Source organism: Spea bombifrons, chromosome 3 (assembly GCF_027358695.1).
Source record: "Spea bombifrons isolate aSpeBom1 chromosome 3, aSpeBom1.2.pri, whole genome shotgun sequence".
NCBI lineage: Eukaryota > Metazoa > Chordata > Amphibia > Anura > Pelobatidae > Spea > Spea bombifrons.
This window is the reverse complement of record NC_071089.1, coordinates 38,352,248-38,376,317: the sequence shown is the minus strand read 5'-3', so window position 1 is coordinate 38,376,317 and position 24,070 is coordinate 38,352,248. Positions and strand designations below refer to the sequence as shown.

General features: G+C 41.9%; 1 protein-coding gene across 13 annotated transcripts in view; it reads left to right on the top strand.

Annotated features, from left to right (window-relative positions):
* Positions 1-24,070, top strand: part of PTPRK (protein tyrosine phosphatase receptor type K) — a 250,435-nt gene that overhangs the window by 177,934 nt on the left and 48,431 nt on the right. For all 13 annotated transcript variants that reach the window (XM_053460702.1, XM_053460704.1, XM_053460707.1 and 10 more), the window contains exons 12-13: positions 8,381-8,654; positions 11,342-11,378. In XM_053460702.1, the coding sequence (XP_053316677.1) occupies positions 8,381-8,654; positions 11,342-11,378 (311 nt within the window). The remainder of the gene's footprint in view (positions 1-8,380; positions 8,655-11,341; positions 11,379-24,070) is intronic.

The following is a 24,070-nucleotide window of genomic DNA, read 5'->3' as shown; positions in this document are numbered from 1 at the left end:
GCAAGCTTACAGGTTTTTTGTGCAACCTGGGCATTAATAGATCTATTGTTGAATTTAACGCAAATGGAAAGTAAACCTAAAACAGTTATGTCTATTTTATACCTCCATCTATTATTTCTTAATTTAGCAAATGTGTGCATCACAGCACTGTGGTGGATAAAATGTTTCCCCCTCTAAACGGATACAGTAATTGTCTCATTACTGAAATCTGTAGTCATAAATATGACAAGGTTTTCCTGGGATTCTCCAAGTCTGTACTGTCAATTATTGTAGCGAGAAAGGCTGCCTTCATAATTAAATCCTCTTGATCCTCACTAGAAGCTGTGTGTAGGGGGAAATTTTTCCCTTGGGGGGAAACATGTGTATACCTACCTTCAGTAGCATTTCTTGTCGCTGTGGTATAAAATATATTTTTTCGCTCTTGATGGTAACAGTGTGCCTTGAGAAATATCTTTAGATTTGTGAGGTCTTGCACCACTTTGACTTTTTGTTAGCCTTTTAAAATCGTATATCTGGGGCATTTACAACATCACATATGTGGAATTTTTGTGCCAGGCATGAAAGGGATGTTTCTAGGGAGACCCATATAAAATAGCACAGAAGTTTGCGAGCCAGCAGTAACATTGTAGGAGGTTTGCCCCCCATTAGACCTTAAAAGGTCTCTCCGATAGCTCCAAAAGTAATTGTTTCAAACGCTGGTGGAAATATAAGCATGATAACAATAATAATTTATTATTGTTATTGTGCCAGGAGACTCCATATCACCATAACAGTGAGGACAAAACATTATTATTTCAATGCATGAACGTTGTCTGGTACAGACTGAAAAGAGGGCCACACTCTTGCTAGACACTTATCGAGAATTGTTCTAAACATTTCCCCTCCAAGTACTGTTAGTTCATCACCAAAATGGGGCACATATACACATTAGTGTTATACAGTAATAAAAATAAAAAAAAGTATGTAAATAGTATAATAATCAAGAAGGCTCATCAACTGTACAACTTTAAATTCTACAATTAAGAAGTAATGATTCCACACAGGGATTAGCAAAGTCCAGCAAACAGTGTAGCAGCCAGAAGAAAGTCCTCTAAGTGTTTCACTGGGTCTTTTCTAGCTTCTTTAGAAGGAAATCCAGTTTTATATTGCACTTGCATAATGTCCTTTATTTACAATTGATGAGCCTTCTTGATAAAAAAAATACTTTTGTGAATGAATAAATATACCCTCATGTATTGCTCTTTTTAAATTACTGTATTATTATTATTCTAGGAAACATTTTCTCCAAGTTTTGTATTTGGCTGTAGACAATGCAGGTTATAAGCCATCTGCTTTAAACATTTGTAAGAATTTTGTCCTGTGCAACTGTACATATATTAGGCAGCCTATTTTGGTGCAGTGGCCAGATTTCTGTCCATCTGTGCCTGCATTACAGCACGTCAGTTATAGTTTAGATCTGTATAGCTGTAAGCCAAGATACCGTGGAAGCTTCAGCAAGGTCAGAAGGTGGAGAAGGCTGTGAGCTCTTTCTGTCTAATGACATGACAACCACAAATTGGTGCCTTAAGCAGAGCCCAAAGCCACTCACTGTGTTCGGCCTGGAATTAGAGCTTTCTATAATATCATTTCAAAGGAAAAACTCTTAACGAGTAAGGTTTGAAAATATCAGGCTAAGAGCTTAATCCGCTACGAGTCTTTCGTAAATGCCAGGTCCTTTTGAGGCTGTTGGACTACTCGCATACTAAACAAGCTGGTAATGATGTGTCTTTGGGCAAAGAATTTGGGAGGGCATGCCCAGGAATATATAACTAGGAAGCATATTGCACATAAAACGTGGTCTATCAATTTATTGTAGAGCTGGTTGTTCAAATGTTTTTCTTTTCTGTTTTTTTTTTCTTGTCTTATGGAGTTGTATATATGCTTTTTCATGAAGTTCAAAAGTAAACATTTTGGTATGTAATAAAGCTGCAGTTCATATGTTGTACTCCCTTTATGTATGATTATGCACATTTTATGAATAATTATAAAATTATTGCTTTAGTCAGCTTGCTAACAAAATAAAGCAATTCTAGAAATAAGACAATTAAAATTGTGAATGTCAGATTGGGTGGGACAACCCCTCTAACCTATCTGGTGAATGTAACCCTTTTTAAAACTAAGTAAAAACTGTAGGATTATGTAGCAATTTAAGAACTTTATTTTGAAAGAGAACAATTACTGGATTTTACTAAAACATGACGTAAAGTCATGATTTTATGAAAGACACGGAGGCGAATATTGTGCATTAACCCTTTCTTTACTCCAAACAGCAGCAAAGAAAAAATACATTGATGAAAGCAAACAACCAATAAACATGGTATAGAATAAGCCCCTCCCACATATTAGTCATAATAATAACAATATAAAAGGACTAGAACAGTCCCTAATCTTCCTCTTTCTTTGACTGGAACATGACTCAGCCCAGCAGCTCAGGAAACAAAGGAATCACAACCGGAACACATCCAACGTAAACCGCAACGCCGCACACTCCGGGAGAACGAAAAACTTGTCCTCGAGGAAACACTGAAGACGGAAAACAACAGCCGAAACTCATCCTGCAAAAGAGAAGGCGACAAAGGATATGGAATCGATTAGTCCCAACAGACCGACAGAGAGGGCAAATACATGAAAAACCACGGCAGACATGAATGAGAACCATAAGAAAAAATCATAAAAACATGGCATGAAGACATACTCAGAGAAAAAACATAACCTCAAACCTGGCCAGTGCAGAATCAGCGAAATCCTTGGAAATAGCAAGGCACATAAAGAACCAAGGGGAGGGAAAAAATGTCTGAAAAAGGTAAATAGGGAAGAAAACATTTTTTAGAAGTGGTGGGACAATATTCGCCTCCGTGTCTTTCATAAAATCATGACTTTACGTCATGTTTTAGTAAAATCCAGTAATTTTATTTCAAGACACGGAGACTCATATTGTGCAAGTTCAAAGCTGAGAAACCACCGAGGAAAACACATGTTCAATCGGCTTAAAATAGAACTCACGAAAAGTGGACTCCCTGGACCAATCCGCCGAACGGAGAATATCCTCCAAACGACCACCAAGAGCCAGAGACTTGGAAGCCGCCGCGCTTCTAGTGGAATGAGCCCCGAACCTAGAAACGTTCAGACCAGCCAATGACATAACCCACTTGACCCAACGGGACAGCGTAGCCGAAGAAATCGGGAGATGAGGGTGCCTAAAAGATAAGAACAGCTGAGGAGCCGTCATGCTGCGGAAGCGGGAGGTGCGAGCTTCGTATTCCTTGAGGCAAAGAACTGGACACAACGCTGGTTGAGCCGGGAAATCAGGGTAGACGACAGACTTAATAGCAGTCTTAGTGCGTCGGGAGATGTCGAACCGAACGCCCTCAGGAACGAAAGATCTGGCATTCCAATCCAGAGCACGGACGTCGGATACCCGTTTACAGGAAATAAGGCAAAACAACATGACCAGTTTCGCCGATAACTGACGCAAAGAGAGGTCGCAGTTAGGAGGCCACGAGAGGAACAAGTTGAGCACCACATCGACATCCCAAGTGAAGGAATACTTCGGTTGAGGAGGTCTCGAGAGACGAACTCCCTTAAGCAGGCGACAAATCAGTGGATGTTTACCGACCGGTACGCCACCAAATCCCAAATGCGCAGCAGAGATGGCAGAACGGTAGAGGTTGATAGTCCTGTAAGCCCGACCCCTGTCAAAAAGGGAAGAAAGAAAAAGAATGACCGAATTCACAGGGGCTGAAAAGGGATCCAAATGCCGCTCCACGCACCAAGAAGCCCAAGCCTGCCAGGCTGCACGGTAAGATCTGTGAGTGCCTGGTGCCCAAGCTCCTGCCAAGAGACGTTGAGCTGATCCCGAAATTCCAGAGATCTGCCAGGGATCCCGGAAACCAAACAAGCCAGGAGCGAAAGGCTCCCGTCCTGAATCAGAGGATGAGGGGAGCCGAAGGGGTCCAGAAGCAGCGGAGAGTGAGAGTGGAGCAACCGAGGGACCTCCACAACCAGATCCAGAAGGTTGGGGAACCATGGCTGGGACGGCCAAAAGGGCACCACGAGCACCACAGTCGCCCGCTGTCGACGAATCTGAAGGAGCGTCCTGGAAATCATCGCGAAGGGTGGAAACGCGTAATGACGACCGTCGGACCAATCTTGTAGGAAGGCGTCCACGGCGAGGGCGTCTGGATCCGGCCTCCAACTGTAAAAGATAGGGAGACGGGAATTGAGGCGAACAAGTCGATGTGGAGCGGACCCCAAAGATCCATGATAGATGAAAAAAACGAAGTCGCCAGAGTCCAATCGCTGGCATCCGAGAGATAGCGAGAGTTCCAATCCGCCACCGTGTTGGAGAGGCCAGGAATGTACTCCGCTTGAACCATAATATTGCGGTCCAAACAGAACGACCAGAGTTCCTTGGCCAGATCCGCCAAGACAGCCGACTGGGTACCCCCCAAGCGGTTGATGTAACGCACAGCAGAGACGTTGTCCATGCGCAGCCTGATGCAAGCATTGATGCATGACTCGGAAAAACTCCTGATGGCGAAGGATCCCGCCAGAAGTTCCAGGCAATTGATGTGGAGACGCGCCTCTGTCTGCGACCAGGGTCCTCCCGTGGACGTCTCTCCGCATCTGGCGCCCCAACCATGCAAGCTGGCATCCGACTCGATGGACAATTCGGGTTGGAGACCGAAGATAGCCCTGCCGTTCCATGCGGTCATGTTGGCCAGCCACCAGCGAAGTTCAGCCACCCTGGACCGTCTGAAGAATCCAACTGTCTGAGGTTATGGACTGCCAGACCTGTAAAAAATGGATGAGTCTGCCCCCTGCAGGACATGGGGAAAAATGGGGAACATAAATGTGGCTTACCTGTGGGTCTGCGTGTGAATTGAGATCCGCGTTGGCCTCTAGCTCTCCAGGGACGTCCGCGTTGGGGGAAGAACGGAGATCTCGCAGCATAGGAATCTTGGTATGTTGGGCGGTGAGAGGAGTAATACGAGAAAGAGCCTCTGCCCGTGCGAGAGGAGCCTTGGGAAGAACGGCCGGACAGTCGGCCCCTGAATCTGCCGGCCCTGGGAGAGACCCGTTGGTGAAAGACCTTGCGCATGGAGGTTTGCGCCTTATCAAGAGCGGTAAAGGCCCCTACATAGCGACCTAAATCTTTAATAAAAGAATCGCCAAAAAGAAGCCCCTGGGCTTCGCTCCCCATCTCAGTCAAGGCCAGATTGGCCAATTTGGGCTCAATCTTAAAAAGAATAGCCTTACGACGTTCTATGGAAAGAGACGTGTTGGTGTTCCCTGCAATGCAGATGGCCCTCTGCATCCACCCTCGGAGAACCATAGGATCCGGTGGAGAACCAGACTCTACCCAATCCTCAATCAACTGAAACATCTTGGTCAAGGGACCAAAGATGTCCAAATGCTTATCTTGGGTAGCCCTAAGGGCAGATTCCAAACCCTTGCGGGGATTCCATCCTGACTTTGAGAGAAATTGGATTACCTTGGGATCCACAGAAGGTGTCTCGCACACTTTACCCGGGACAATGGGCCGGGGACACTCTGCTCGCAGTTTACTGCGTGAACTCTTGCTAAGGGGTTTACGGACCCTTGCTTGTAAATAACGGGCCACAGAGTCAGAAGGCAGCCACTCAGCCGACCGTGGATGATGAAGCCCTTCAGGGTCAAAGAACGGCTCCCCAAATTGGTCCAGGACCAAAGGTTCTGAGGTCTTAGATGGGGGCATAGCCTGAGAGCCCTCCGCGTTTGCCGAGGTCTCAGGTGGGTGAGCCGGTTCGTCGGTGGACTGCTCTGATAAATGGGAGTTCGAATCAGACGAATCCCAAGCCTCCTCAGGGGACCCCACTTCAGAATCAGACGCACTGGAAGACTGCGTCTTGGCAGATTTCCATCTCCTCGCCCGTTCTGCCCGGCGAGTTAGGGCTCTTTTGCGTTTCAATTTTACGCTGTCATGGATGGGAATGTCACCATCAGTCATGTTGGTTCTGGAGGCTAGTGGGCGCGTATGGCGCGATTTGCAAGTAGCCTTTCTACCCCCGGATGTCTTAGGGACAGAGCCAGAAGGGGCATCAGGGACAGGCATAGATTTACTGAGGGCCTGGGCCAGAGACACTGAAAGGGCAGATGTCATGGAACTCATGGCTGAAGCAATCGCCTGAGTGACAGAATGATTCAATTCTTTAATAGGGTCAACCTCATGAAAATGGGAACTCCTGTCCCCTCTAACTGAGGGTTCCTGGTCTGAAAGCTCCATAGGAGGAGATTGAGGATCAGACATAATTAAAGCAATAAGGTATGAATAGGGATCTACCCCTAAAGACACACACCAAAGAATACAAATGTCCTGGAAAAAACGGCAAACTAAACCAAAAAGGGGGCTAGGACAAAAGTAAAAAAAAAAAAAAAAAAAAAACAAGTGGAACAAGAGGTTAAAGATGGAGGGGACCGGAGAACCAGAAAACGAAATACAGTTGGGCAACTAACTGCAGAAAGCACCTGTAAATCCCCAAGGCTCTACTCCTCTCGCACGGCAGGGACAGAATGGCGTCCTGCAACGCGAGGGGGAGGAGCCGAGGGAGAGAAAAGCCCGTGAACACACCAACGTCTGCAAACGACGAGGCGTGAAACGCGGCAAAACGGCAGAAATGAAGGAGGAACGAAGCCGCGATCGCGGCGTCCCAGAAGAGAAAAGCAAGCCGATCGGGTAAGTAGACGGAAATAAAAACCGCGAGGAAACAAGATAAAGCTCCCGCCAGCGCAGACAAGAAACGCAGGAGCGGGAGCCGGGTCAGGGGTGGTAACGAGGGACGGGAGCCGGGTTAGCGATGGTAACAAGGGACGGGAACCGGGTTAGGGATGGAAACGAGGGATAGGAGTCGGGTTAGGGATGGTAAAGGCAGCACACAAATACAATAAAGTATATAAACAATATATGGAAAACAATAAAATAAGGAATAAGTAAAAAGCCAAACCCTCCCCGAAGGGGAGGAGAAAAACACAGGAGAATCTGAAAAAATACAGATCACCATAAAACACAATATATGAATAGAAAAATTTTTAATGGAATGTGTGAGAAAATATACTTATCTGCTGTCTGGAGCAGCAAAGAAAGAGGAAGATTAGGGGCTGTTCTAGTCCTTTTATATTGTTATTATTATGACTAATATGTGGGAGGGGCTTATTCTATACCATGTTTATTGGTTGTTTGCTTTCATCAATGTATTTTTTCTTTGCTGCTGTTTGGAGTAAAGAAAGGGTTAATGCACAATATGAGCCTCCGTGTCTTGAAATAAAATTGATGTACTGTGTATACTTGGTTGATGGAATATGATACTGTTGATAGTTACATGGAAAAAGACTGATCAATCTAAAATGCATAGATCACAGATGTGTTATCAGTTAAAGGTGCCTTAAAGTAATTGCATTCAACTTGTTTGAAGATATGCTTGTACATATTACAGTGGCAAGGAAAAGTAAATGGACCCTTTGGAATTATTGGGGGGGTCTTTGCATAGATTTTTTTTATAAAATATGTTCTGATGTACATCTAAGTCACGTGTATAGACAAATACAATCTGCTTAACCTAGTAACACACAAATAATAATGCTTTAGACCATTTTCCCTTAAGCGCAGCCATATTCTTATGGTGTTTGGCCTAAATGACTCTCTTGAGGTCATTCCACAGCATCTCTTTATGTGTTAAGGTCTGGGCTCTGACTGTGCCACTGCAAAAGGCAGATTTTCTTTTTTTATGGCATTATGTGGTAGGTTTACTTTGATGCTTAGGGCCATTGTCTTGCTGCTTCACCCAACTTCTACTGAGCTTCAGCTGGGAGATGGCTATCCTGACATTATTGTGTATTATACCTTGATGAACTTGGAAATGTATTGTCAATGATTGCATGCTCTCCAGGCATCAAAACAGTCAACATACTATTTGCCAAACTTCACACCTGCAGCAATGTTTTTTAGGAGAGCAGCGGGCTTCTCCGTGGTGACCTGCCATGGACTCCATGCCTGTTCAATGTTTTGGGTATGGGAGATTCATGAACAGAGATGTTAACCTGTTTCAATGGTTCTTTCAACCTGTTACCCTAGGGTTAACCCGTTTTGAGGGGCTTTGAGGTACCAAAAACCCCTGGGACCGAAGGGGTTAAAAAAGATTGTTTATTATGGTAACTTAGATGATGATCATATCTTATTTTAAGACAAATGTATACATAAATGTTAATTCCAAAGAGTTCAATTACATTTTCTTGCTGCTTTATGTAGATATGCGATACTTCCCTAAGTAAACTTTCTAACCAAGCTGTTTTTCTAATTTTTCAGCGCTTACCAGATTGTAGTGGAGGAATTGCATCCTCATCGAACGAGGAGAGAAACAGGAGGAACCGAATGTTATCAAGTTCCTGTTGCCTACAGCAGCTCTAGTAATGGAGGATCTCCCTACTATTTTGCTGCTGAGCTTTCTCCGTCGAACCTTCCAGAGGCTGCCCCATTTACTGTTGGTGACAACAGAACTTATCAAGGGTTTTGGAATCCACCTCTGGCGCCTCGTAAAGGGTATAACATCTACTTCCAGGCAGTAAGCAGCGTTGAGAAGGTAAGCATTGATACATTCATTTCATGCAGAGTCCCTTCATGACGTTATTAATCTGTTATTGGTTATACAGCCATTATATAACATTTTATTGTAGCGCTGTTACAATTGGAAAGGAGTATATAAACTATTACACTTACAGATTTTGTAGCATTATACCAATGAGAGAATACAAGATAACAATGATAAAATCCAAAATTTGCATCATTACCACACATTAAAGGCATGCTTGCACAGAAGATGAAGAGATTCTTAGTTTTAAAAAGGCGCTGACAGGAAATGTCACTAAAGTACTGCTTGGGCAAGGATGATTTGTATTGAGGGTCATGTAGAGAAGTCGGTGGATTGGAGATCTCAAAGATAGAGAGAACAAGTGCTTTCTTTCAGAATGCAGAGTGTTGATATTTAGAAGATGGATTGAATGCTTTTCTGCACAGGTGGGTTTTTAGTGAGTGATAAAAGTTAGAGTAAGTACTGGAGAGTTTGACAGAATGAGGTTGGGAATTCTGGAGAATAGTAACAGCATAGTAAATTCTAAATAACAACATTTTAAAAGCTTAAAACTGAAGAAAAAGCTACCTCTACATTTAACTCATTCTGATTTGAAAGCAGATTTGTGCCATTGTCCTTTGGATACAAATAGCACATGACCATTTAAGCAGTGGCCCAATGAGCCATGTTACAAGCAGTAATGTGAAATGGCTCTGGTGGCTCAAGACAGAGGTAGAATAAAGTGTTCCACATTTAGCCTTTTTTTGTTATGCTTAGTAAAATATGTCTAGTTCTTATGTCTGCATCCTATTTAAGAAAATCAGTCCAACTGTGAATTTTATAGACTTGGTAAACCTATGCAAAAAAATGTTCTTTGGTCTTCTTGCGCTGGCAAGAAAGACATATTTCTGTTTTCCTTAAGGCAAATTGAGCATGGGTAGGGCACCGTATTTATTATTAATCATATTTTAAATGCACGTTATAAGCCTTTGCCAAGGTACTGTTGGTTGACAACACGCAATTGAATATTAATGTGCTGCTTAACCATTTAGTGAACTTGTGCACCCCGTTGTGAGTTTTGACTTGTCTGTATTCTGTGCAATAATCTGACTTTTAAAGCAGAGCAGTGTTCTATTAATCCTGAGCCTTTACAGAGTGCGGTTTCTCCCCATGGTAGTATATATGAATCATGCATTATGCCAGTAACATGTATTATCAAATGTTAAAGTACCAGGGCTGATCAATTCAGCCAAGATCGTCTTTCCTTTCTGATATATCAACCTTAAGCGCTTAACAAAATGCTCATGTCACGAGTACATTGTATAAGGAATTGGTAAATTGTAATCTATGTTGCACAAGCAATACTCATAGAATAAACCTGATATCTCTTGGTTCAGCCTGCTATCTCCCTTTAATTGCTGAAGCTATTGTGTGTATTAGTATAGTGCGATTGCTTCAGTGAGTATGAAGATCTATAGCAAGTCACAGTTGTGAGAAGCAATGTGGACTTTTGGCAGCATGTACTACTGAATGCGAATGATTTTGCTTGTTTAAACTGAAGTGGAGGACGGCACAGCACGCAAAGCAATAACACAAGACACTTTAAAATCCAATTTAAGAATCTTACTCTAGATAAGTAGGGTCCTATTGGAGATCACAGCATTCCAGTTATAGAGACACCATGCTAGGTGTCTCAAGGGATTAGGTGAAATTGCTGGGGTATTCAGTGAGATTGATAGCTACGCAATCTGTACCTGGATGTGTATATCTAAAAGAAAATTGAAGATGTTTTTTTCCTCATTCTGTGTTTGAGCTTTGATAGTAGTGATCTCTCGGAAATTATTTCTTTGGAATACATTCTGCTGACCCTCTGCAAATAGAGGTCAGGCCGCTAATGTAAATTATTAGGAATCTTGGGTAGAGCAGGTAAATTCAACATACCTCTTCTTTATTTTTGTATTTATCTGGTAAACTTCAAAGTTGGATGATTTCAGTACACATGGTTCTTAGCACCTTGTTTGTAAAATAGCTTTGTGTTGAAAAATATACAGGTTTTTGAATAGCGTATTTGATGATGCCCATCATTCTCAAAGGAAAATCATCAAGTGTGTTGTTTGTGCTATTATCAATTAGTATTGAAGATTTATCTATTGATAATGAATAAATGCCACTGTACCTTCTGAAACCAGCTGTTTGTTTTATATTGAAGTATCCTGCTTATAAATAAATCAAGGTGGCTACTTGGGTCCATACTGGTTTGGGGAGCTTTTTATTAAATAGGAAGCAGGGGTGGGCTGATAGCCGCTACGTTGCCCTAGGAAGCAGTCACAAGCAATGATGTATTTACCTTCAGTGCTGCCCTCATCCTAAAACACACACACACACACACACCTTGATTTATGTTTTAGCTTTAGCAGCTTTCCTAACTTTGTAAGCTACAGAGGTGAGATCACTAGTGGTCCAGCAGCAGGTGAGATGTCTGTGCCGGCGTCTTTAAAGAGCACTGTGTAGAAAATCAAGTATGTATGGATTAGACTGAGGCAGTTCTGAGCATAAGACATGGTCAAGAGCCAGTTAAAGCTTTTAGGCAGGCCAGATGGTTTTTATCTGTAACCAAATTCTGATTTTATTCAGTACTAGAATTTCTTGGGTGGCAGAAAACGCACGCTAACCTTGCTTCTATTTTTGATATCTTCCAGGAAACTAAAACGCAGTGTGTTCGGATTGCAACCAAAGGTAAGCTTTCCACACTTGGTCGTTATCCTGATGTGTTTTGTGTATTTAAATTCTGATGCTTCCTTAGTTCAATTCCAGGTACATTTGTACCTTATTCATGTCTTAACATGCAACGTGCTAGTATCCTTCCACCAGAGCTGCTCTGGTGGACGAAAGGAGGATTTGGAAGAAACAATGAATTTACTTCTGAAATGTTCTCTGCAGGGTCTTGTTCCTGCGAACAGCTGGAGAATTAGTAAAACGCTGGCAGGAGTGATCGGGAAAAAATCATCTTGCTTGTTTAGAGTTGCCTGAGTTATGGCAAGGAAAATATGTTCTAGATTACGGTTTTACTTATTTAATTAATATAAACTGCTTGGTTTACTTAAAGATAAAGACCCAAATGTTTATGTAGTGTAAAATAAAAATAACATATTTATTATTTCCATAATTATATCTAGGTGCTGCTATACAGCCTAGTTCCACTCTTAACCAGCTACTCCCTCAGGACAATACCGTATTTGCTCGATTATAAGACGACCACCCAAAATCAAAATATTAATTTAGGAAAAAAACAAAGCCTGAATATAAGACTACCCTATAGGAAAAGTTTTACTAGTAAATATTAATTCATGTAAACTAATTTTCATATTTAATAAAAGCTATGATTGAGAAAAATATTTTTTTATTTCCTTTTATTTGTCAACCTGCCCCCCCAGTTATGCACATCTGCCCCCAGGCTTGCCACTCTGCCTCCAGAAATGTCTTATACCCTTCTATATGCCACGTTGCCCTAATATATTCCTTTTAACCCCCTATATGCCCCTCTGCCCCATGATATGCCTTATACCCCTATATGCCACTCTGGCATATAGGGGGTTAAATGGCATATCATGGGGCAGAGGGGCATATAGGGGGTTAAAAGGCATATCAGAAATGTCTTATACCCTCCTATATGCCACTGTGCCCCATGATATACCTTTTAACCTCCTATATGCCCCTCTGCCCCATGATATGCCTTATACCCCTATATGCCACTCTGGCATATAGGGGGTTAAAAAGCATATCATGGGGCTGAGTGGCATATAGGGGGTTAAAATGCATTTCTGGAGATATATATATATATACTGCTAACAGCAATCACACTCCTATCAAGCCAAGGCAGCCAGTACATACTGAAACCTGGGGATGTCAGAAGTGTGATTACAGCCTCCCTATGCCATGCTACCACCCCCATCCCCCTTACACATCCATGCTATCACACACACTCATTCACAAACATTTAAATACTCATTCATTCCATTAATCACACATACACACACACGCTCAAACCCCCCACCCCCTTACCTGAACTGCAGATCTCCCACTCGCAGACTTCTGCAGGGGCCCGGCTGTGCGAGCAACTTCTCTGGCCCCGCCCCCAGAGGAAGGAGGGGGGAGGTAGATTATGTGAGGACTTTGCTACCTTCCTGTTCTCCTGCTGCTAATAGCAGAGACGCTGCTCGCGATCAAAGCCCGGTGAGCAGCACGGCCCCAGCAGAATGAGGTCTGATTAGAAGACGACCTCGATTATAAGACGAGGGTTATTTTTCAGAGCATTTGCTCTGGAAAAAACCTCGTCTTATAATCGAGCAAATACGGTACTTTGACTGTGTGCTTTGTTACATGTGGACCCAGAACAACCAAATACTCTTGTTTGAAGGATATAACTTGGTGATAGTGGATGTTACCATTTGCTTCCTTTCTCATTAAAAGAAAATTTACATTCATCTAAAATTCATTTTCTATAGCAATTCCACATGCTTTTCAGCTCATGTACTTTATACTTTGCTAGGGTAGTTTTTCATCTTTGGGTAAATTAGTTGAAGGTCCTTCTTGGCTTGGCGTCTCAGTGGATTGAGTTGACATGAAAACAGAAGAACTTCAGCATTCTGAAATTCTAAGAGGTCACAGGGGATAGTGGGTGTGCATAGACAAGAAGAAAGTCACAGTAGTATAATATGTGGCTGGCACCATGTGGTAAAGAGTTAAAGAATGGATACTGCTTTAGCAATTAGTCCCGCGATACAGTCCTCGCCTGGGGATGTCTTTAACAGCAGTTCTGTGTCGTTCTTTTTTTCATTCTCAGGATAAGGTGCACATGAAAAGAAAACAGAAATAGACATTTCTTTCTGTATATGTAAAGTGAATAAAAAAAATAAAAACAGTTCAGTATGTACTCACAATATGGTGAGCAATAAATGGATTGCTTACACCTTCTGGTGCGGGTGGAATGATCCCCACCAAGGAGATAGTGGTCGCAGGTCAGATGTTAAAAACATTTAAAGGATACCAAGAGCAGAAAAGGATGGTTTTTAAAAAAACAACATACCGTATTTGCTCGATTATAAGACGAGGTTTTTTTCAGAGCAAATGCTCTGAAAAATACCCCTCGTCTTATAATCGAGGTCGTCTTCTAATTAGACCTCAAAGAAATGTCTGCTGGGGCCAGGCTGCTTACCGGTGCTTTGGTCCCGAGCAGCGTCTCTTCTATTAGCAGCAGGAAGCTAGCAGAGTGTCACATAATTCTGCCTCCCCCTCCTTCCTCTGGGGGCGGGGCCCGAGAAGTTGCTCGCACAGCCGGGCCCCTGCAGAAGTCTGCGAGTGGGAGATCTGCAGTTCAGGTAAGGGGGTGGGGGGTTTGAGTGTGTGTGTATGTGTGATTAATGGAATGAATGAGTATTTAAATGTTTGTGAATGAGTGTGTGTGTGATAGCATGGATGTGTAAGGAGGGTTAAAAGGCATATCATGGGGCAGAGTGGCATATAGGAGGGCATAAGACATTTCTGGAGGCAGAGTGGCATATAGAGGGTTAAAAGGCACATAATGGGGCAGAGTGGCAAATAAAGGGGGATTAAGGCATTTCTGAGAGCAGAGTGGCAACCTTGGGGGCAGATGTGCATAACTGGGGAGGGGCAGGTTGGCAAATAAAAGGAAATAAAAAAATATATATTTTTCTCAATCATAGCTTTTATTAAATATGAATTTTTTTTTACATGAATTAATATTTACTAGTAAAACTTTTTTTTCCTATAGGGTAGTCTTATATTCAGGCTTTTTGTTTTTTTCCTAAATTAATATTTAGATTTTGGGGGGTCGTCTTATAATCGAGTAAATACAGTATTTATTTTCAGCTTTCTGGTTAAAAACCATTAAAAGGTCAGTAAAAATATAAGATTAGCACATATGCGTTTCACCTACTAAATAGGCTTCCTCAGAGTATCTAAAAGAGCTCCTGGCACTAAAATCCTTATATAGTAAATTCAAACTGTGCAAAATTGCGCCAAAATGACATCATAATTAAGGAGTGTGGCTAATGACATCAGTAAAAAATTTACATGTTTATAAACCCCTTTATTTCCTGTCATTTTTATTGTACCTTATATTTTTAAAGTATATACACATGATATGTGATGCCCATGGTAAAAAAACTTAATTTTGAATTGTCAGTAAAAAAACAAATTTATATTTTTAAAGATAGCTCTTAATGTTAACAAACAACATTAAAGTATCAATTTTTAATTTTACAGACATAAAACTTTAAACAAACTTAAATCTAATAAATAATCCTTAAAATTAGTAAAATTAATTCTTCCATAGTCTGCCCAGGAGCCCATGGCACAGAGGCTTCCGTGACCATTGGGTTATGCAAAGGTGGGGTAATGAGAAGGGGCCTAGAACGTCTAGGCAGTAAATCAATTAGATAATGGTTGCTCTGCCGTTGATTTCAGCTTGCGTGTTGACTAAATATCTCTAAAACAGTTTAGTTACTAACAAACACACAAATTCAGGATAGTTCTGTTTAATAAATGTAACTATGCTGAAAGCAAGCACCCTATTACCCATGCTTCCCAACTTATGACATGGACTAGCTGGACCAATGATTCCCCCCCTTTACCAATTATACCTTTACATACGGCTGCTCCCAAGTGTTTTGTGTCTGTACCGAAGAGCTGGGCTTCAAGGAGAAAACTGAATCCTTTAAACATTAAATAGCGGGCTAGCTGTTCTAACCCTCCCTGGTTAGAGTTTTATACTTACCATTTTATAATTACACAATTTTGTCAACCACTGAGATTTTTTTCTTCCAGCAGCGTAAACAAGAACTGGCTAAATGAACACTAAAAATCGCTCTTCAGAGGTCTAGTGCTTCTCGGTCTGCATTTGTAAGTGTATAATTAGCATTGAGAGCACTCTGATGTGCTAAACTAAGTGAAACGATTGCTTTCCGGCTATAGCATGGTTTCTTCTTCCCTTAGTTGGCAGTGAGGAGTTAATCGCCTCACGGTAGGGTGACCACATTTTATTTCTGCCATTCAGGGACACACTATGAAGAGCATGAGATAAATATATATAATTATTATACCCAGCTGCCAATACTTTTTTATTGAAAAAAAATGGACCCTAAGCAAGCATTTCCTTGGGCCCCGCTCCACACTCTCCCTAGCATGCAATCACTCCCTTCGCTCCACACCAAAAAAATATTTGCCACACTGAATCAGAATCAGACATACAAATCCTGTATTTTGCAGGTATACATAAATAATGTATGGAAATCCACAGAATAACACACAAACCCAGCTTTGCATGTATACATCAATTGGAAATTATATAAAAACAGCATTAAAGGTATAGGTAAAACCCCCTAAATTACAGGCATAGGTCACAGGTTGCACACCCCAAAGCCAGCCCTAGCGTCCACATTCCCCACATAGAACCTGACCAGCACCCAGATAACATAGGGCTTGCCATATTTGTCCCCAAACAGCCCAGCATTAGTCAACTTTGTCCCCAAACAGCCCAGTCTGTGCCATCTTAGTCCCCAAAGCTCAGAAACCCTGCTTGTGCCATCTTTGCCCTTCCACAAATCAATTATACATCTATGATACACACAAACACTTTTACAGTTACTCACCAATTCACACTTTCATTCATTCATTCACACAATCATTTATTCTCTCTCATTCACACAAATCATTTACACATATTCATTAATGCATTGCATTCTCACAAATTCATTAATTCTTTCACACGATTCATCCACACATTAATTAATTCTCTCACTAATTTACACAACTTATCCACGCTTTTTTTCATTTACGCAATTCATCCACACATTATCTCACTCATTCTGACTCTTTATATCAATATTCTTACTACCCCCTCTCCCCCCTTCTCACTATCTACCCCCTTCTCACTATCTACCCCCTTCTCACTATCTACCCCCCTTCTCACTATCTACCCCCCTTCTCACTATCTACCCCCCTTCTCACTATCTACCCCCCTTCTCACTATCTACCCCCTTCTAAGTTCACTTACCTTGCAGAAGTCCTGCAGTGGGAGCCTGAGGCCTCTGTCTCGCTTCTCTGCCGCGGTGCACGCTGATTCACTGCTGAGCGCCGGAATATGACGTCACATTCCGGTGCTCAGCATGAAATGCCGCGACCGAGGACTGAGGGCCGCTGAGCAGTTGCTGAAAACTTTTTCCAGGAGCGACCCCTCTCTCCTCTGCATCAAAAAAAAATGCTAATAACCTCTGTAGATCTGTTTAATAATGCTTCTACTACCCCCCCCCAAAAAAAAAGGCGGCGTTTCAATTGTGGGACTGTCCCGGGCAATCCGGGACATGTGGTCACCCTACTTCACGGGACAGTGTGAATGTTTAACTCCTTCTAATCTTTCACATTCTGCAGGTAGCTTCTATCTTGTACATATGGACATGCGTGTAACTTGTAGATAAAAAAAGGTCGACGTAGGCAGTTGTTAGTGAACATAGAAACTCCATAACAACTTTAATTTTAACATAGTCACTTTTTTATTTTTTACTTATGTTTCTAAGGCCCTCCTTCCCATGGGTAAATGGCCTTTTTTAAATGTAAATGTATGAAATTGGTGCTCTTTTAAGTGCAATTGAGAGCAATTAAATGCGCATTACTAATTGTGCAAAGGAATAACCCAGTGAAAAGATAACAAACACTTTTGATTTGTCTAGTAATAAATGATAAGTCAGTAGCAGCAGAAGCCATTAGTGTCTCATTGTCCACTCCACCCCCAAGCCCTGCAAATTTATGCTTAGGAATTTGCAATCAATAAATATAAATAAATATTACCTTGTTTTGATTATTTTTTCTATAGTAAAAAGTTTCTTCCTTTGAGCCAAATGGATATGTTGATAGTTTACAGTACAGTGTTTATTAGTATTTTTGTGTTTTGAAGCACCATTCATTTACCAGCCCACCTTGTGAAGCTTTTAGAGAGCGAGATGCTGATACACTTTTAAACCTCTGTTAAGTCCAGTGAGAAGTGCACTAATGGGAAGCTAACAATCCATTATCCATTCAGGTTAATGGGGGTCATTGGATCATTAGCAGTCTTGTTCAATGATCTGTTTATTCACTTGGCTTTTTCACATCTGTCTGCCTTCTTGCATCGTTAACTTGTTTTCTTGACCATATACTTATTTATGTTTAGGTGTTTAATTGCACCCCCAGCTCACACCACAGACCTTTCATGCTGATGTGCTTTTGCTCAGCTATTCTTTGATTTGCTCTCTTTAGCGTGTATACATAATTAAGGCATTTCTAAACCTTTTTATGGGACTGGGGCCATAGCTGTTAGGGCAAAACGGACCATTTTGATAATATCCCCAGTCCATGTGCAGTCTGCTTGTCAAATTCTATCCATATCAACATTCAGTTTGTCGCAAGGGATTTAGTTCACCGCTTGCTTAGAGACCTATCATTCCTGCAAATATGGAGCAGCCAGTTTTCTCATAAATATTAAATGAACTTATGTCCCCGGATGTTGCAGCAAATTTCAATCGTATCTTGGTGCTTAAGCAATACTTAAAGCCATTTTGTCGACCAGTTATTTCTCTAATTAGTTAACATGAGTTGGTGGAGAGCAGTCTTTTGCTTGCAAGGATGAAACATGTTCTCCGAGTATTGTTTGCAGATTTAGGAAAATACTACAGAAGTTATTAGTATTAACAGCAGTTAATATTACATCATATTTTATTACGTTTACTCAGTGTGTTGAAGCTTAATAAGTAGCTTGGGGCCAAAAGTTATCATTATCCCAGAAAAAAATGTATTCATACAGAAGCTAAAGACAATCCTACAGTGAACACAGTTGAGGTTATTAATATTTCTCCTTAAAATAGTGTTGCAAACGATAATGAAGGTTAGGCACAAACCTGGTTTTAAACCATTTTGTTCCAATTATCTTGCTTTATATGCGGACAAGGTTTCTGCCATTATTATGAGTCATGTGATATTTGGGGTGATATCTCTCTGGTCAAACACCACAATGAGCTGACTCTTTATGGAAGTGCCAATGTCCTACTTGTCCAATGAGGACATTTCCTCCATAGACTTGAAGTAGGGTTCTCAACTCCAGATATGTCTATGGATTAATTTATATTTGTTATGTGCGTTAACGGTCCCGTTTAAATTGACGCTTCAATAAAAAGTAAAAATAATTGAAGTAGGTGGCATCTCTATATTTCACAAATTAAATACAGAATATTAATAGTTTGTGTTCAGAAAAAGATCACAGTAATGTCTGTTATTAGGTAAGTAAAGTAGTATAGGATTGCCACATAATTTTAAGTGCCCTTTGTGTAACTTGTTAGAAAGCATGTTTTCTACCAGCTGTCAACCAACAAAAAGAAAATCAATTGAGGGTGAAATACATACCCTTTCCAAAGCATTTCTCAAAGAGGCAATAGACCTTAACAGTGTTTCCTAGCTTCTTTTCTGGAAGCCAAAATGAATTTGAAGCTGTCGCTAGAATTGTGCGTAAACTTAACGTGCTATCTGAGGTACACGGAGTCCCTTCTTGTGGGCCAGCTGGAGGCATCTGCGGGAAGCCATATCAGGTGTGTGATGGGTTGTCTGTTCATTCATTAAGATCCACGCCTCCTTTTTGCCACTAATTGATTGAGGAGATGCATTCTAACATCTACATAATCTCATCTACCATGTGAGTAAATAGCACTTTCCTAAATTCTTCATATTAGACTTAAGAACATTCCATAAATTTGATTATTACAGAATTGGTTATGGGAGTAGTTGTCATAACACCCTATTATCAGGATTTCCTTGGTTATCGCTACCCATAAAGATGTTTTTCTATTTGGTTAGAAGCCTTTGTGAGGGTTGCACTTTTACTAAATTATGTGAGGGTTTAAGAAAGGTGTCTCGTGCTTTCAAATCAAAGTGCCCAACTCTTGTAACTGGTGAGTGACATGCATCTATATGTATCTTTAACAGCGCTAAAGGCTTCTTTTTCGACAGCTGCCTAATTTGTTATAAAAGGACATTAATCAGCATTACGAGATGGCAGTCTGCTGTGTAATACATTTCATTTGCACTCATGCAATATGGCATGTGTAGTATTCTGCACCATTACAGCATTTGTTAAAGTAATGCTAATATTGCCCAAAATTGCGTTAATCCCTACATATCTATTTTCATTTCTGTATACAATTAGGTATGCTTAATTATACAATGGTACCAGACAATAAAATTATTATTATTATAATTTTTTATTATGGTCTTTTAGGACTCTACATCTTTTTCTGTGTCAACTTCTCTTGGATGGATATCCAATGGATGTCTATATCTATTATAATGCAAGGATATAACAGGGATTCTATTTTATTCTATTACAGTAACACAACATACACTAAAGATTTCTAAAATAGCATCCAATACTAATGTTTTTTCTTCTCTTGTAATGGACAGAAATTAGAGAGTAATCATGTAAGGGACTACTGTGCCTTTGGTCTCCTGGTGTATTGGTTATTATGCCATACGGCCGCCCGCTGCTTTTGAAGCTTAGTAATAGAAGCATAATGTGGAAATGTTAATCCGGATGCTTTAAGATAATGCCTCTTTCTCAGAAAAAAAATGTATCTGTAACCGTCCTGCCAATACCAGTATGCTTCCCTCCTGCAGTGAGAATGTTTCTAAGTAGCAGGCTTCAGTAAGAGCTATTAACAAAATCACTTCTAAAGCAAGATCAGTTTTTGCCACTTGGAGTGTTATGATTGTTTTGTAATGGCATGAGTAACCATTTCACTACCAAACCTCCATTCAACAGGAAGCTGCTTGTGTACAGACAGTAAAATCTCAGAGCAACTTGGACTAATCATTGGTTCAAGATACAAGATCCAGCTGAGATGTCCATGGAAGGTGGGCACTTCATAGGGTAATAAGCAGTACTGCTTTAAACTTTGTTGCTCACCAGGACAGTGCAACAAATCCCCCTTTGGTCTGTCATCCTTCTTCCGTGCAGGAAGACATATGATGTCCTATGAGAATGCTCTACCTTTATAGAATGCACTAGGTGAACTTGGAACAGTCAATCTTAATGGGCTGGTTGGGGTGCACATTTGAACAGGCCCATTGAGCAGTGTCGCTACAGGGAGGCCTAATCGCCCAGTAGAGCGATTGGCTTCCTGTTGTGTGGTGTTGGGGCTACTGCAAGCCTGGACCTGGCTGTTGCCATAGTGCAAATGTAAAGTGGGGGATTTGTTAAAACTCTCCCTTACTGAAAGAGAAGTTAACTGTAGTTAGTCCTGCATAAAGAAGGGTGTTGAATTGTTCAACAAACTCTATAAATGTAGAGTTTGATGGCGGAACCATTTGAGTCCATCTAGTCTTGAGTGGAAACATCACAAATGCATTCGTACAAAATGATGTGAAGATTTGTAGGAGTGCAAAAACAGGTTTATGAATGCTTTTCATTTTGGATGCCTACCACAATAATTATTATTGTGGGTGTTTTTTTGTTTTGTTTTTAACAGGAAAGACTTCTCCTGTCATATAGTGTCAGTACCACGGGGTGTCGCTCTTCCTAGGGACAAGGACCTAGAAACGAAGAGGTTAAGATCACCTCCTAACCCCTCCTACTCCCCCCTATAAGAGCCCCGGCAGCCCCAATAGCTCCAGTTCTTCCTTGTCCCTTGTCAGGGACGGACCTTTTTCTCTTTTTCTGGTGGGACACACGGGTTGTGTCCAGGGGGATTCCTCCGATTGTTCCCCGGGTGGTGAGCAGAGCGAGGTGTACCGTCTGCATCGGCGGACGTTACGGAGCTGCATAGCCGCCGGGGTTTTTATGCCGGCAAAAGTTTGGAGCATGCGCACAGCAGTGGAACGCATGCCAGAGGGCGCTGCGTTCCACCAAGAGTACTGAACACGATACTGAGCATGCGTGAAGCAGTTCTCTGGTTCAGGGCGCGAAAACTTAATCGTTTTCGCATATTTAAAGCTGTGCTACCCAGTCTGACAGCAGAGGAGCTTGTCAGCACTGGTTTTTCCGTGTAACCAGCCCCCCCACACGGATTGAGGAGTTGTAAGGTAGGATTTGGTTTAATCTTAACCCTTCAAATCCTCTGCCCTGAATTTTTTTCTACTTAAAATGTTTTTTTTTTTTTCTCTTTTTATGTTAGATGTCTGGTCCGGTTTCACCAGATAAGGAGAAATGTGTTACACCTGCTCCAAAAAAGGCTGTGGTTAAAACCAAACATTTATCATGCACTGAATGTGCCTGTCCTTTGCCTGATGGTTGTAAAAAGAAATTTTGCAATGACTGCTCCGCTGAGGGTTTGGCAAAAGAGAAACAAAAAGACAATGCTGTCTTTCTTAGGCTGGTTCCAGGATAACCTGGCGCAAACGTTTGAAACGTTTAAAGCTGCAGCAGTTAAGCCGGTGGAGCCCGTAAAGGCTAAATCCCACAAACGTAAAAGGGAATCAGCTTCCCCTCAGTCTGATTGGTCCTCTGGAGAGGCCTCTAGTTCGTCATACTCGGCTTCATCCAGTGAAGAGTCAGAGGATGAGACCAGCTTTCCTCCACAGGAACTGCGTAAATTTGTTAAAGAGGTCTCACGGCTGTTTCAGGATACAGACCGGTCGACGCACCCTAAAGGGTTGCCTATGCTACCTAATATGCAAAATCTCATGTATAGAGAGTGGCACAATCCAGGCAAAAGAGCTTTCATCTCGAAGCACTTTAAGCAGCTTTTTCACCTTCAGGGTGATGAGAAATGGGAAGATGTCCCTTCAGTAGACGTCAGTAGACGTCCAGATAGCTCATACTACCATTCCCATTAGTGAAGTGGCTGGTCTCAAAGACCCTATGGATAAGAGGGCAGAGACGTCCTGTAGACGAGTGTTCCAGTCATCTGGTTTCCAGAGTAAAGTGGCGTTATCTAGCGCATCTGTGGCTAAAGCCCAAGGTATCTGGTTACAGTCCTTAGAAAGCAGTCTGTCGGATGCTATGGATGAAGGTTTGTCTAAGTTATTTAAGAACCTAAAGCTGGCTAATAGCTTCCTGGTGGAAGCTGCAGAAGAGAGCCTTAAACTATCGGCCCGTTAAATGGATTTTTCTTCCGTGGCTAGAAGAGCCTTATGGCTTCGCTCTTGGGCAGCAGATACTGCTTCAAAGTCTACCTTATGTGATTTGCCATTCGTAAGAACCAAGCTATTAGGGTCTCCCTTGGAGGAGCTGATCAGACATATGTCAGATACTAAAAAGGCACTTCCTCAGGATAGGAAGAACAGACGATTCCAGTATAGACCTTCCAGGCCTTTTCAACCAGTGTTCAAAACTCAAACTTTTCGTAAACAACACGAGAGGAAGTTTCAGGAACATCCTAAGAAACCTGAGGGCAGGAAGTTCTGACGGTGTTGGAGGTCGTTTGCAATGTTCCTGCCAAGATGGAAACAAACCACCAACAGTTCCTGGGTCCTCAGGATCATTGCGGACGGGTACAGGATAAAATTTTTCAAAATCCCACGTCCCCTGTTCCTGATTTCGTGTTACCCTTCTCAGGTGAAGAATTCAGCACTGTTTGCCGAAAGCCTTACCCTTCTCAAAAAAGGTGTCATAGAGCCTGTTCCAAAGAATCAGGAGTTTCAGGGAGTCTATTCTCATCTCTTCCTGGTCTCAAAGCCGGATGGGTCCTTCCGTCCAATTCTGGATTTAAAGACGGTCAATGCCTGCATTCCTTACCGTCACTTCAGAATGGAATCCATTCTCACTGTTACCCACCTATTAAGGCAAGGAGACTTTATGGTTACGTTAGACCTAAAAGATGCCTATCTCCATGTGCCAATCGGAAATATCTCCGGTTTGCCATAAGAGTCGGCTCAAGGCTTCGACATTTCCAGTTCACTTCTCTCCCTTTTGGCCTATCGTCAGCTCCTCGGATTTTTTACAAAACTTTTAACCCCCGGTTGCAGCAGCTTTGCGGAAAGAGGGAATCACAGTTGTCCCTTATCTGGACGATTGGCTTCTAAAAGCAGGTTCCTCTCAAGAACTCCTGTCACATCTCAGGTTTACGACCCGATGCTTGGAACAACACGGATGGATCATAAACCACAAGAAGTCCAACCTTACCCCATCCACGAAGATCCAGTTTCTAGGACTCATAGTGGATTCCGTCTCATCGAGGCTATATCTCCCACGTTCAAAGATAAGAAGAGTAAGGAATCAGGTTTTCTTTTTACAACAAAATCCAACCCTTTCCTTCAGGACGGCTATGAGTATTCTGGGCAGCCTTACGGCCTGTATTCCAGCGGTAAGCTGGTCCAAGGCACAATTGAGACCCCTTCAGTGGGACATCCTGTTCACATTTTCCTTCCTGGGATTTGACATTGGTCCTTCA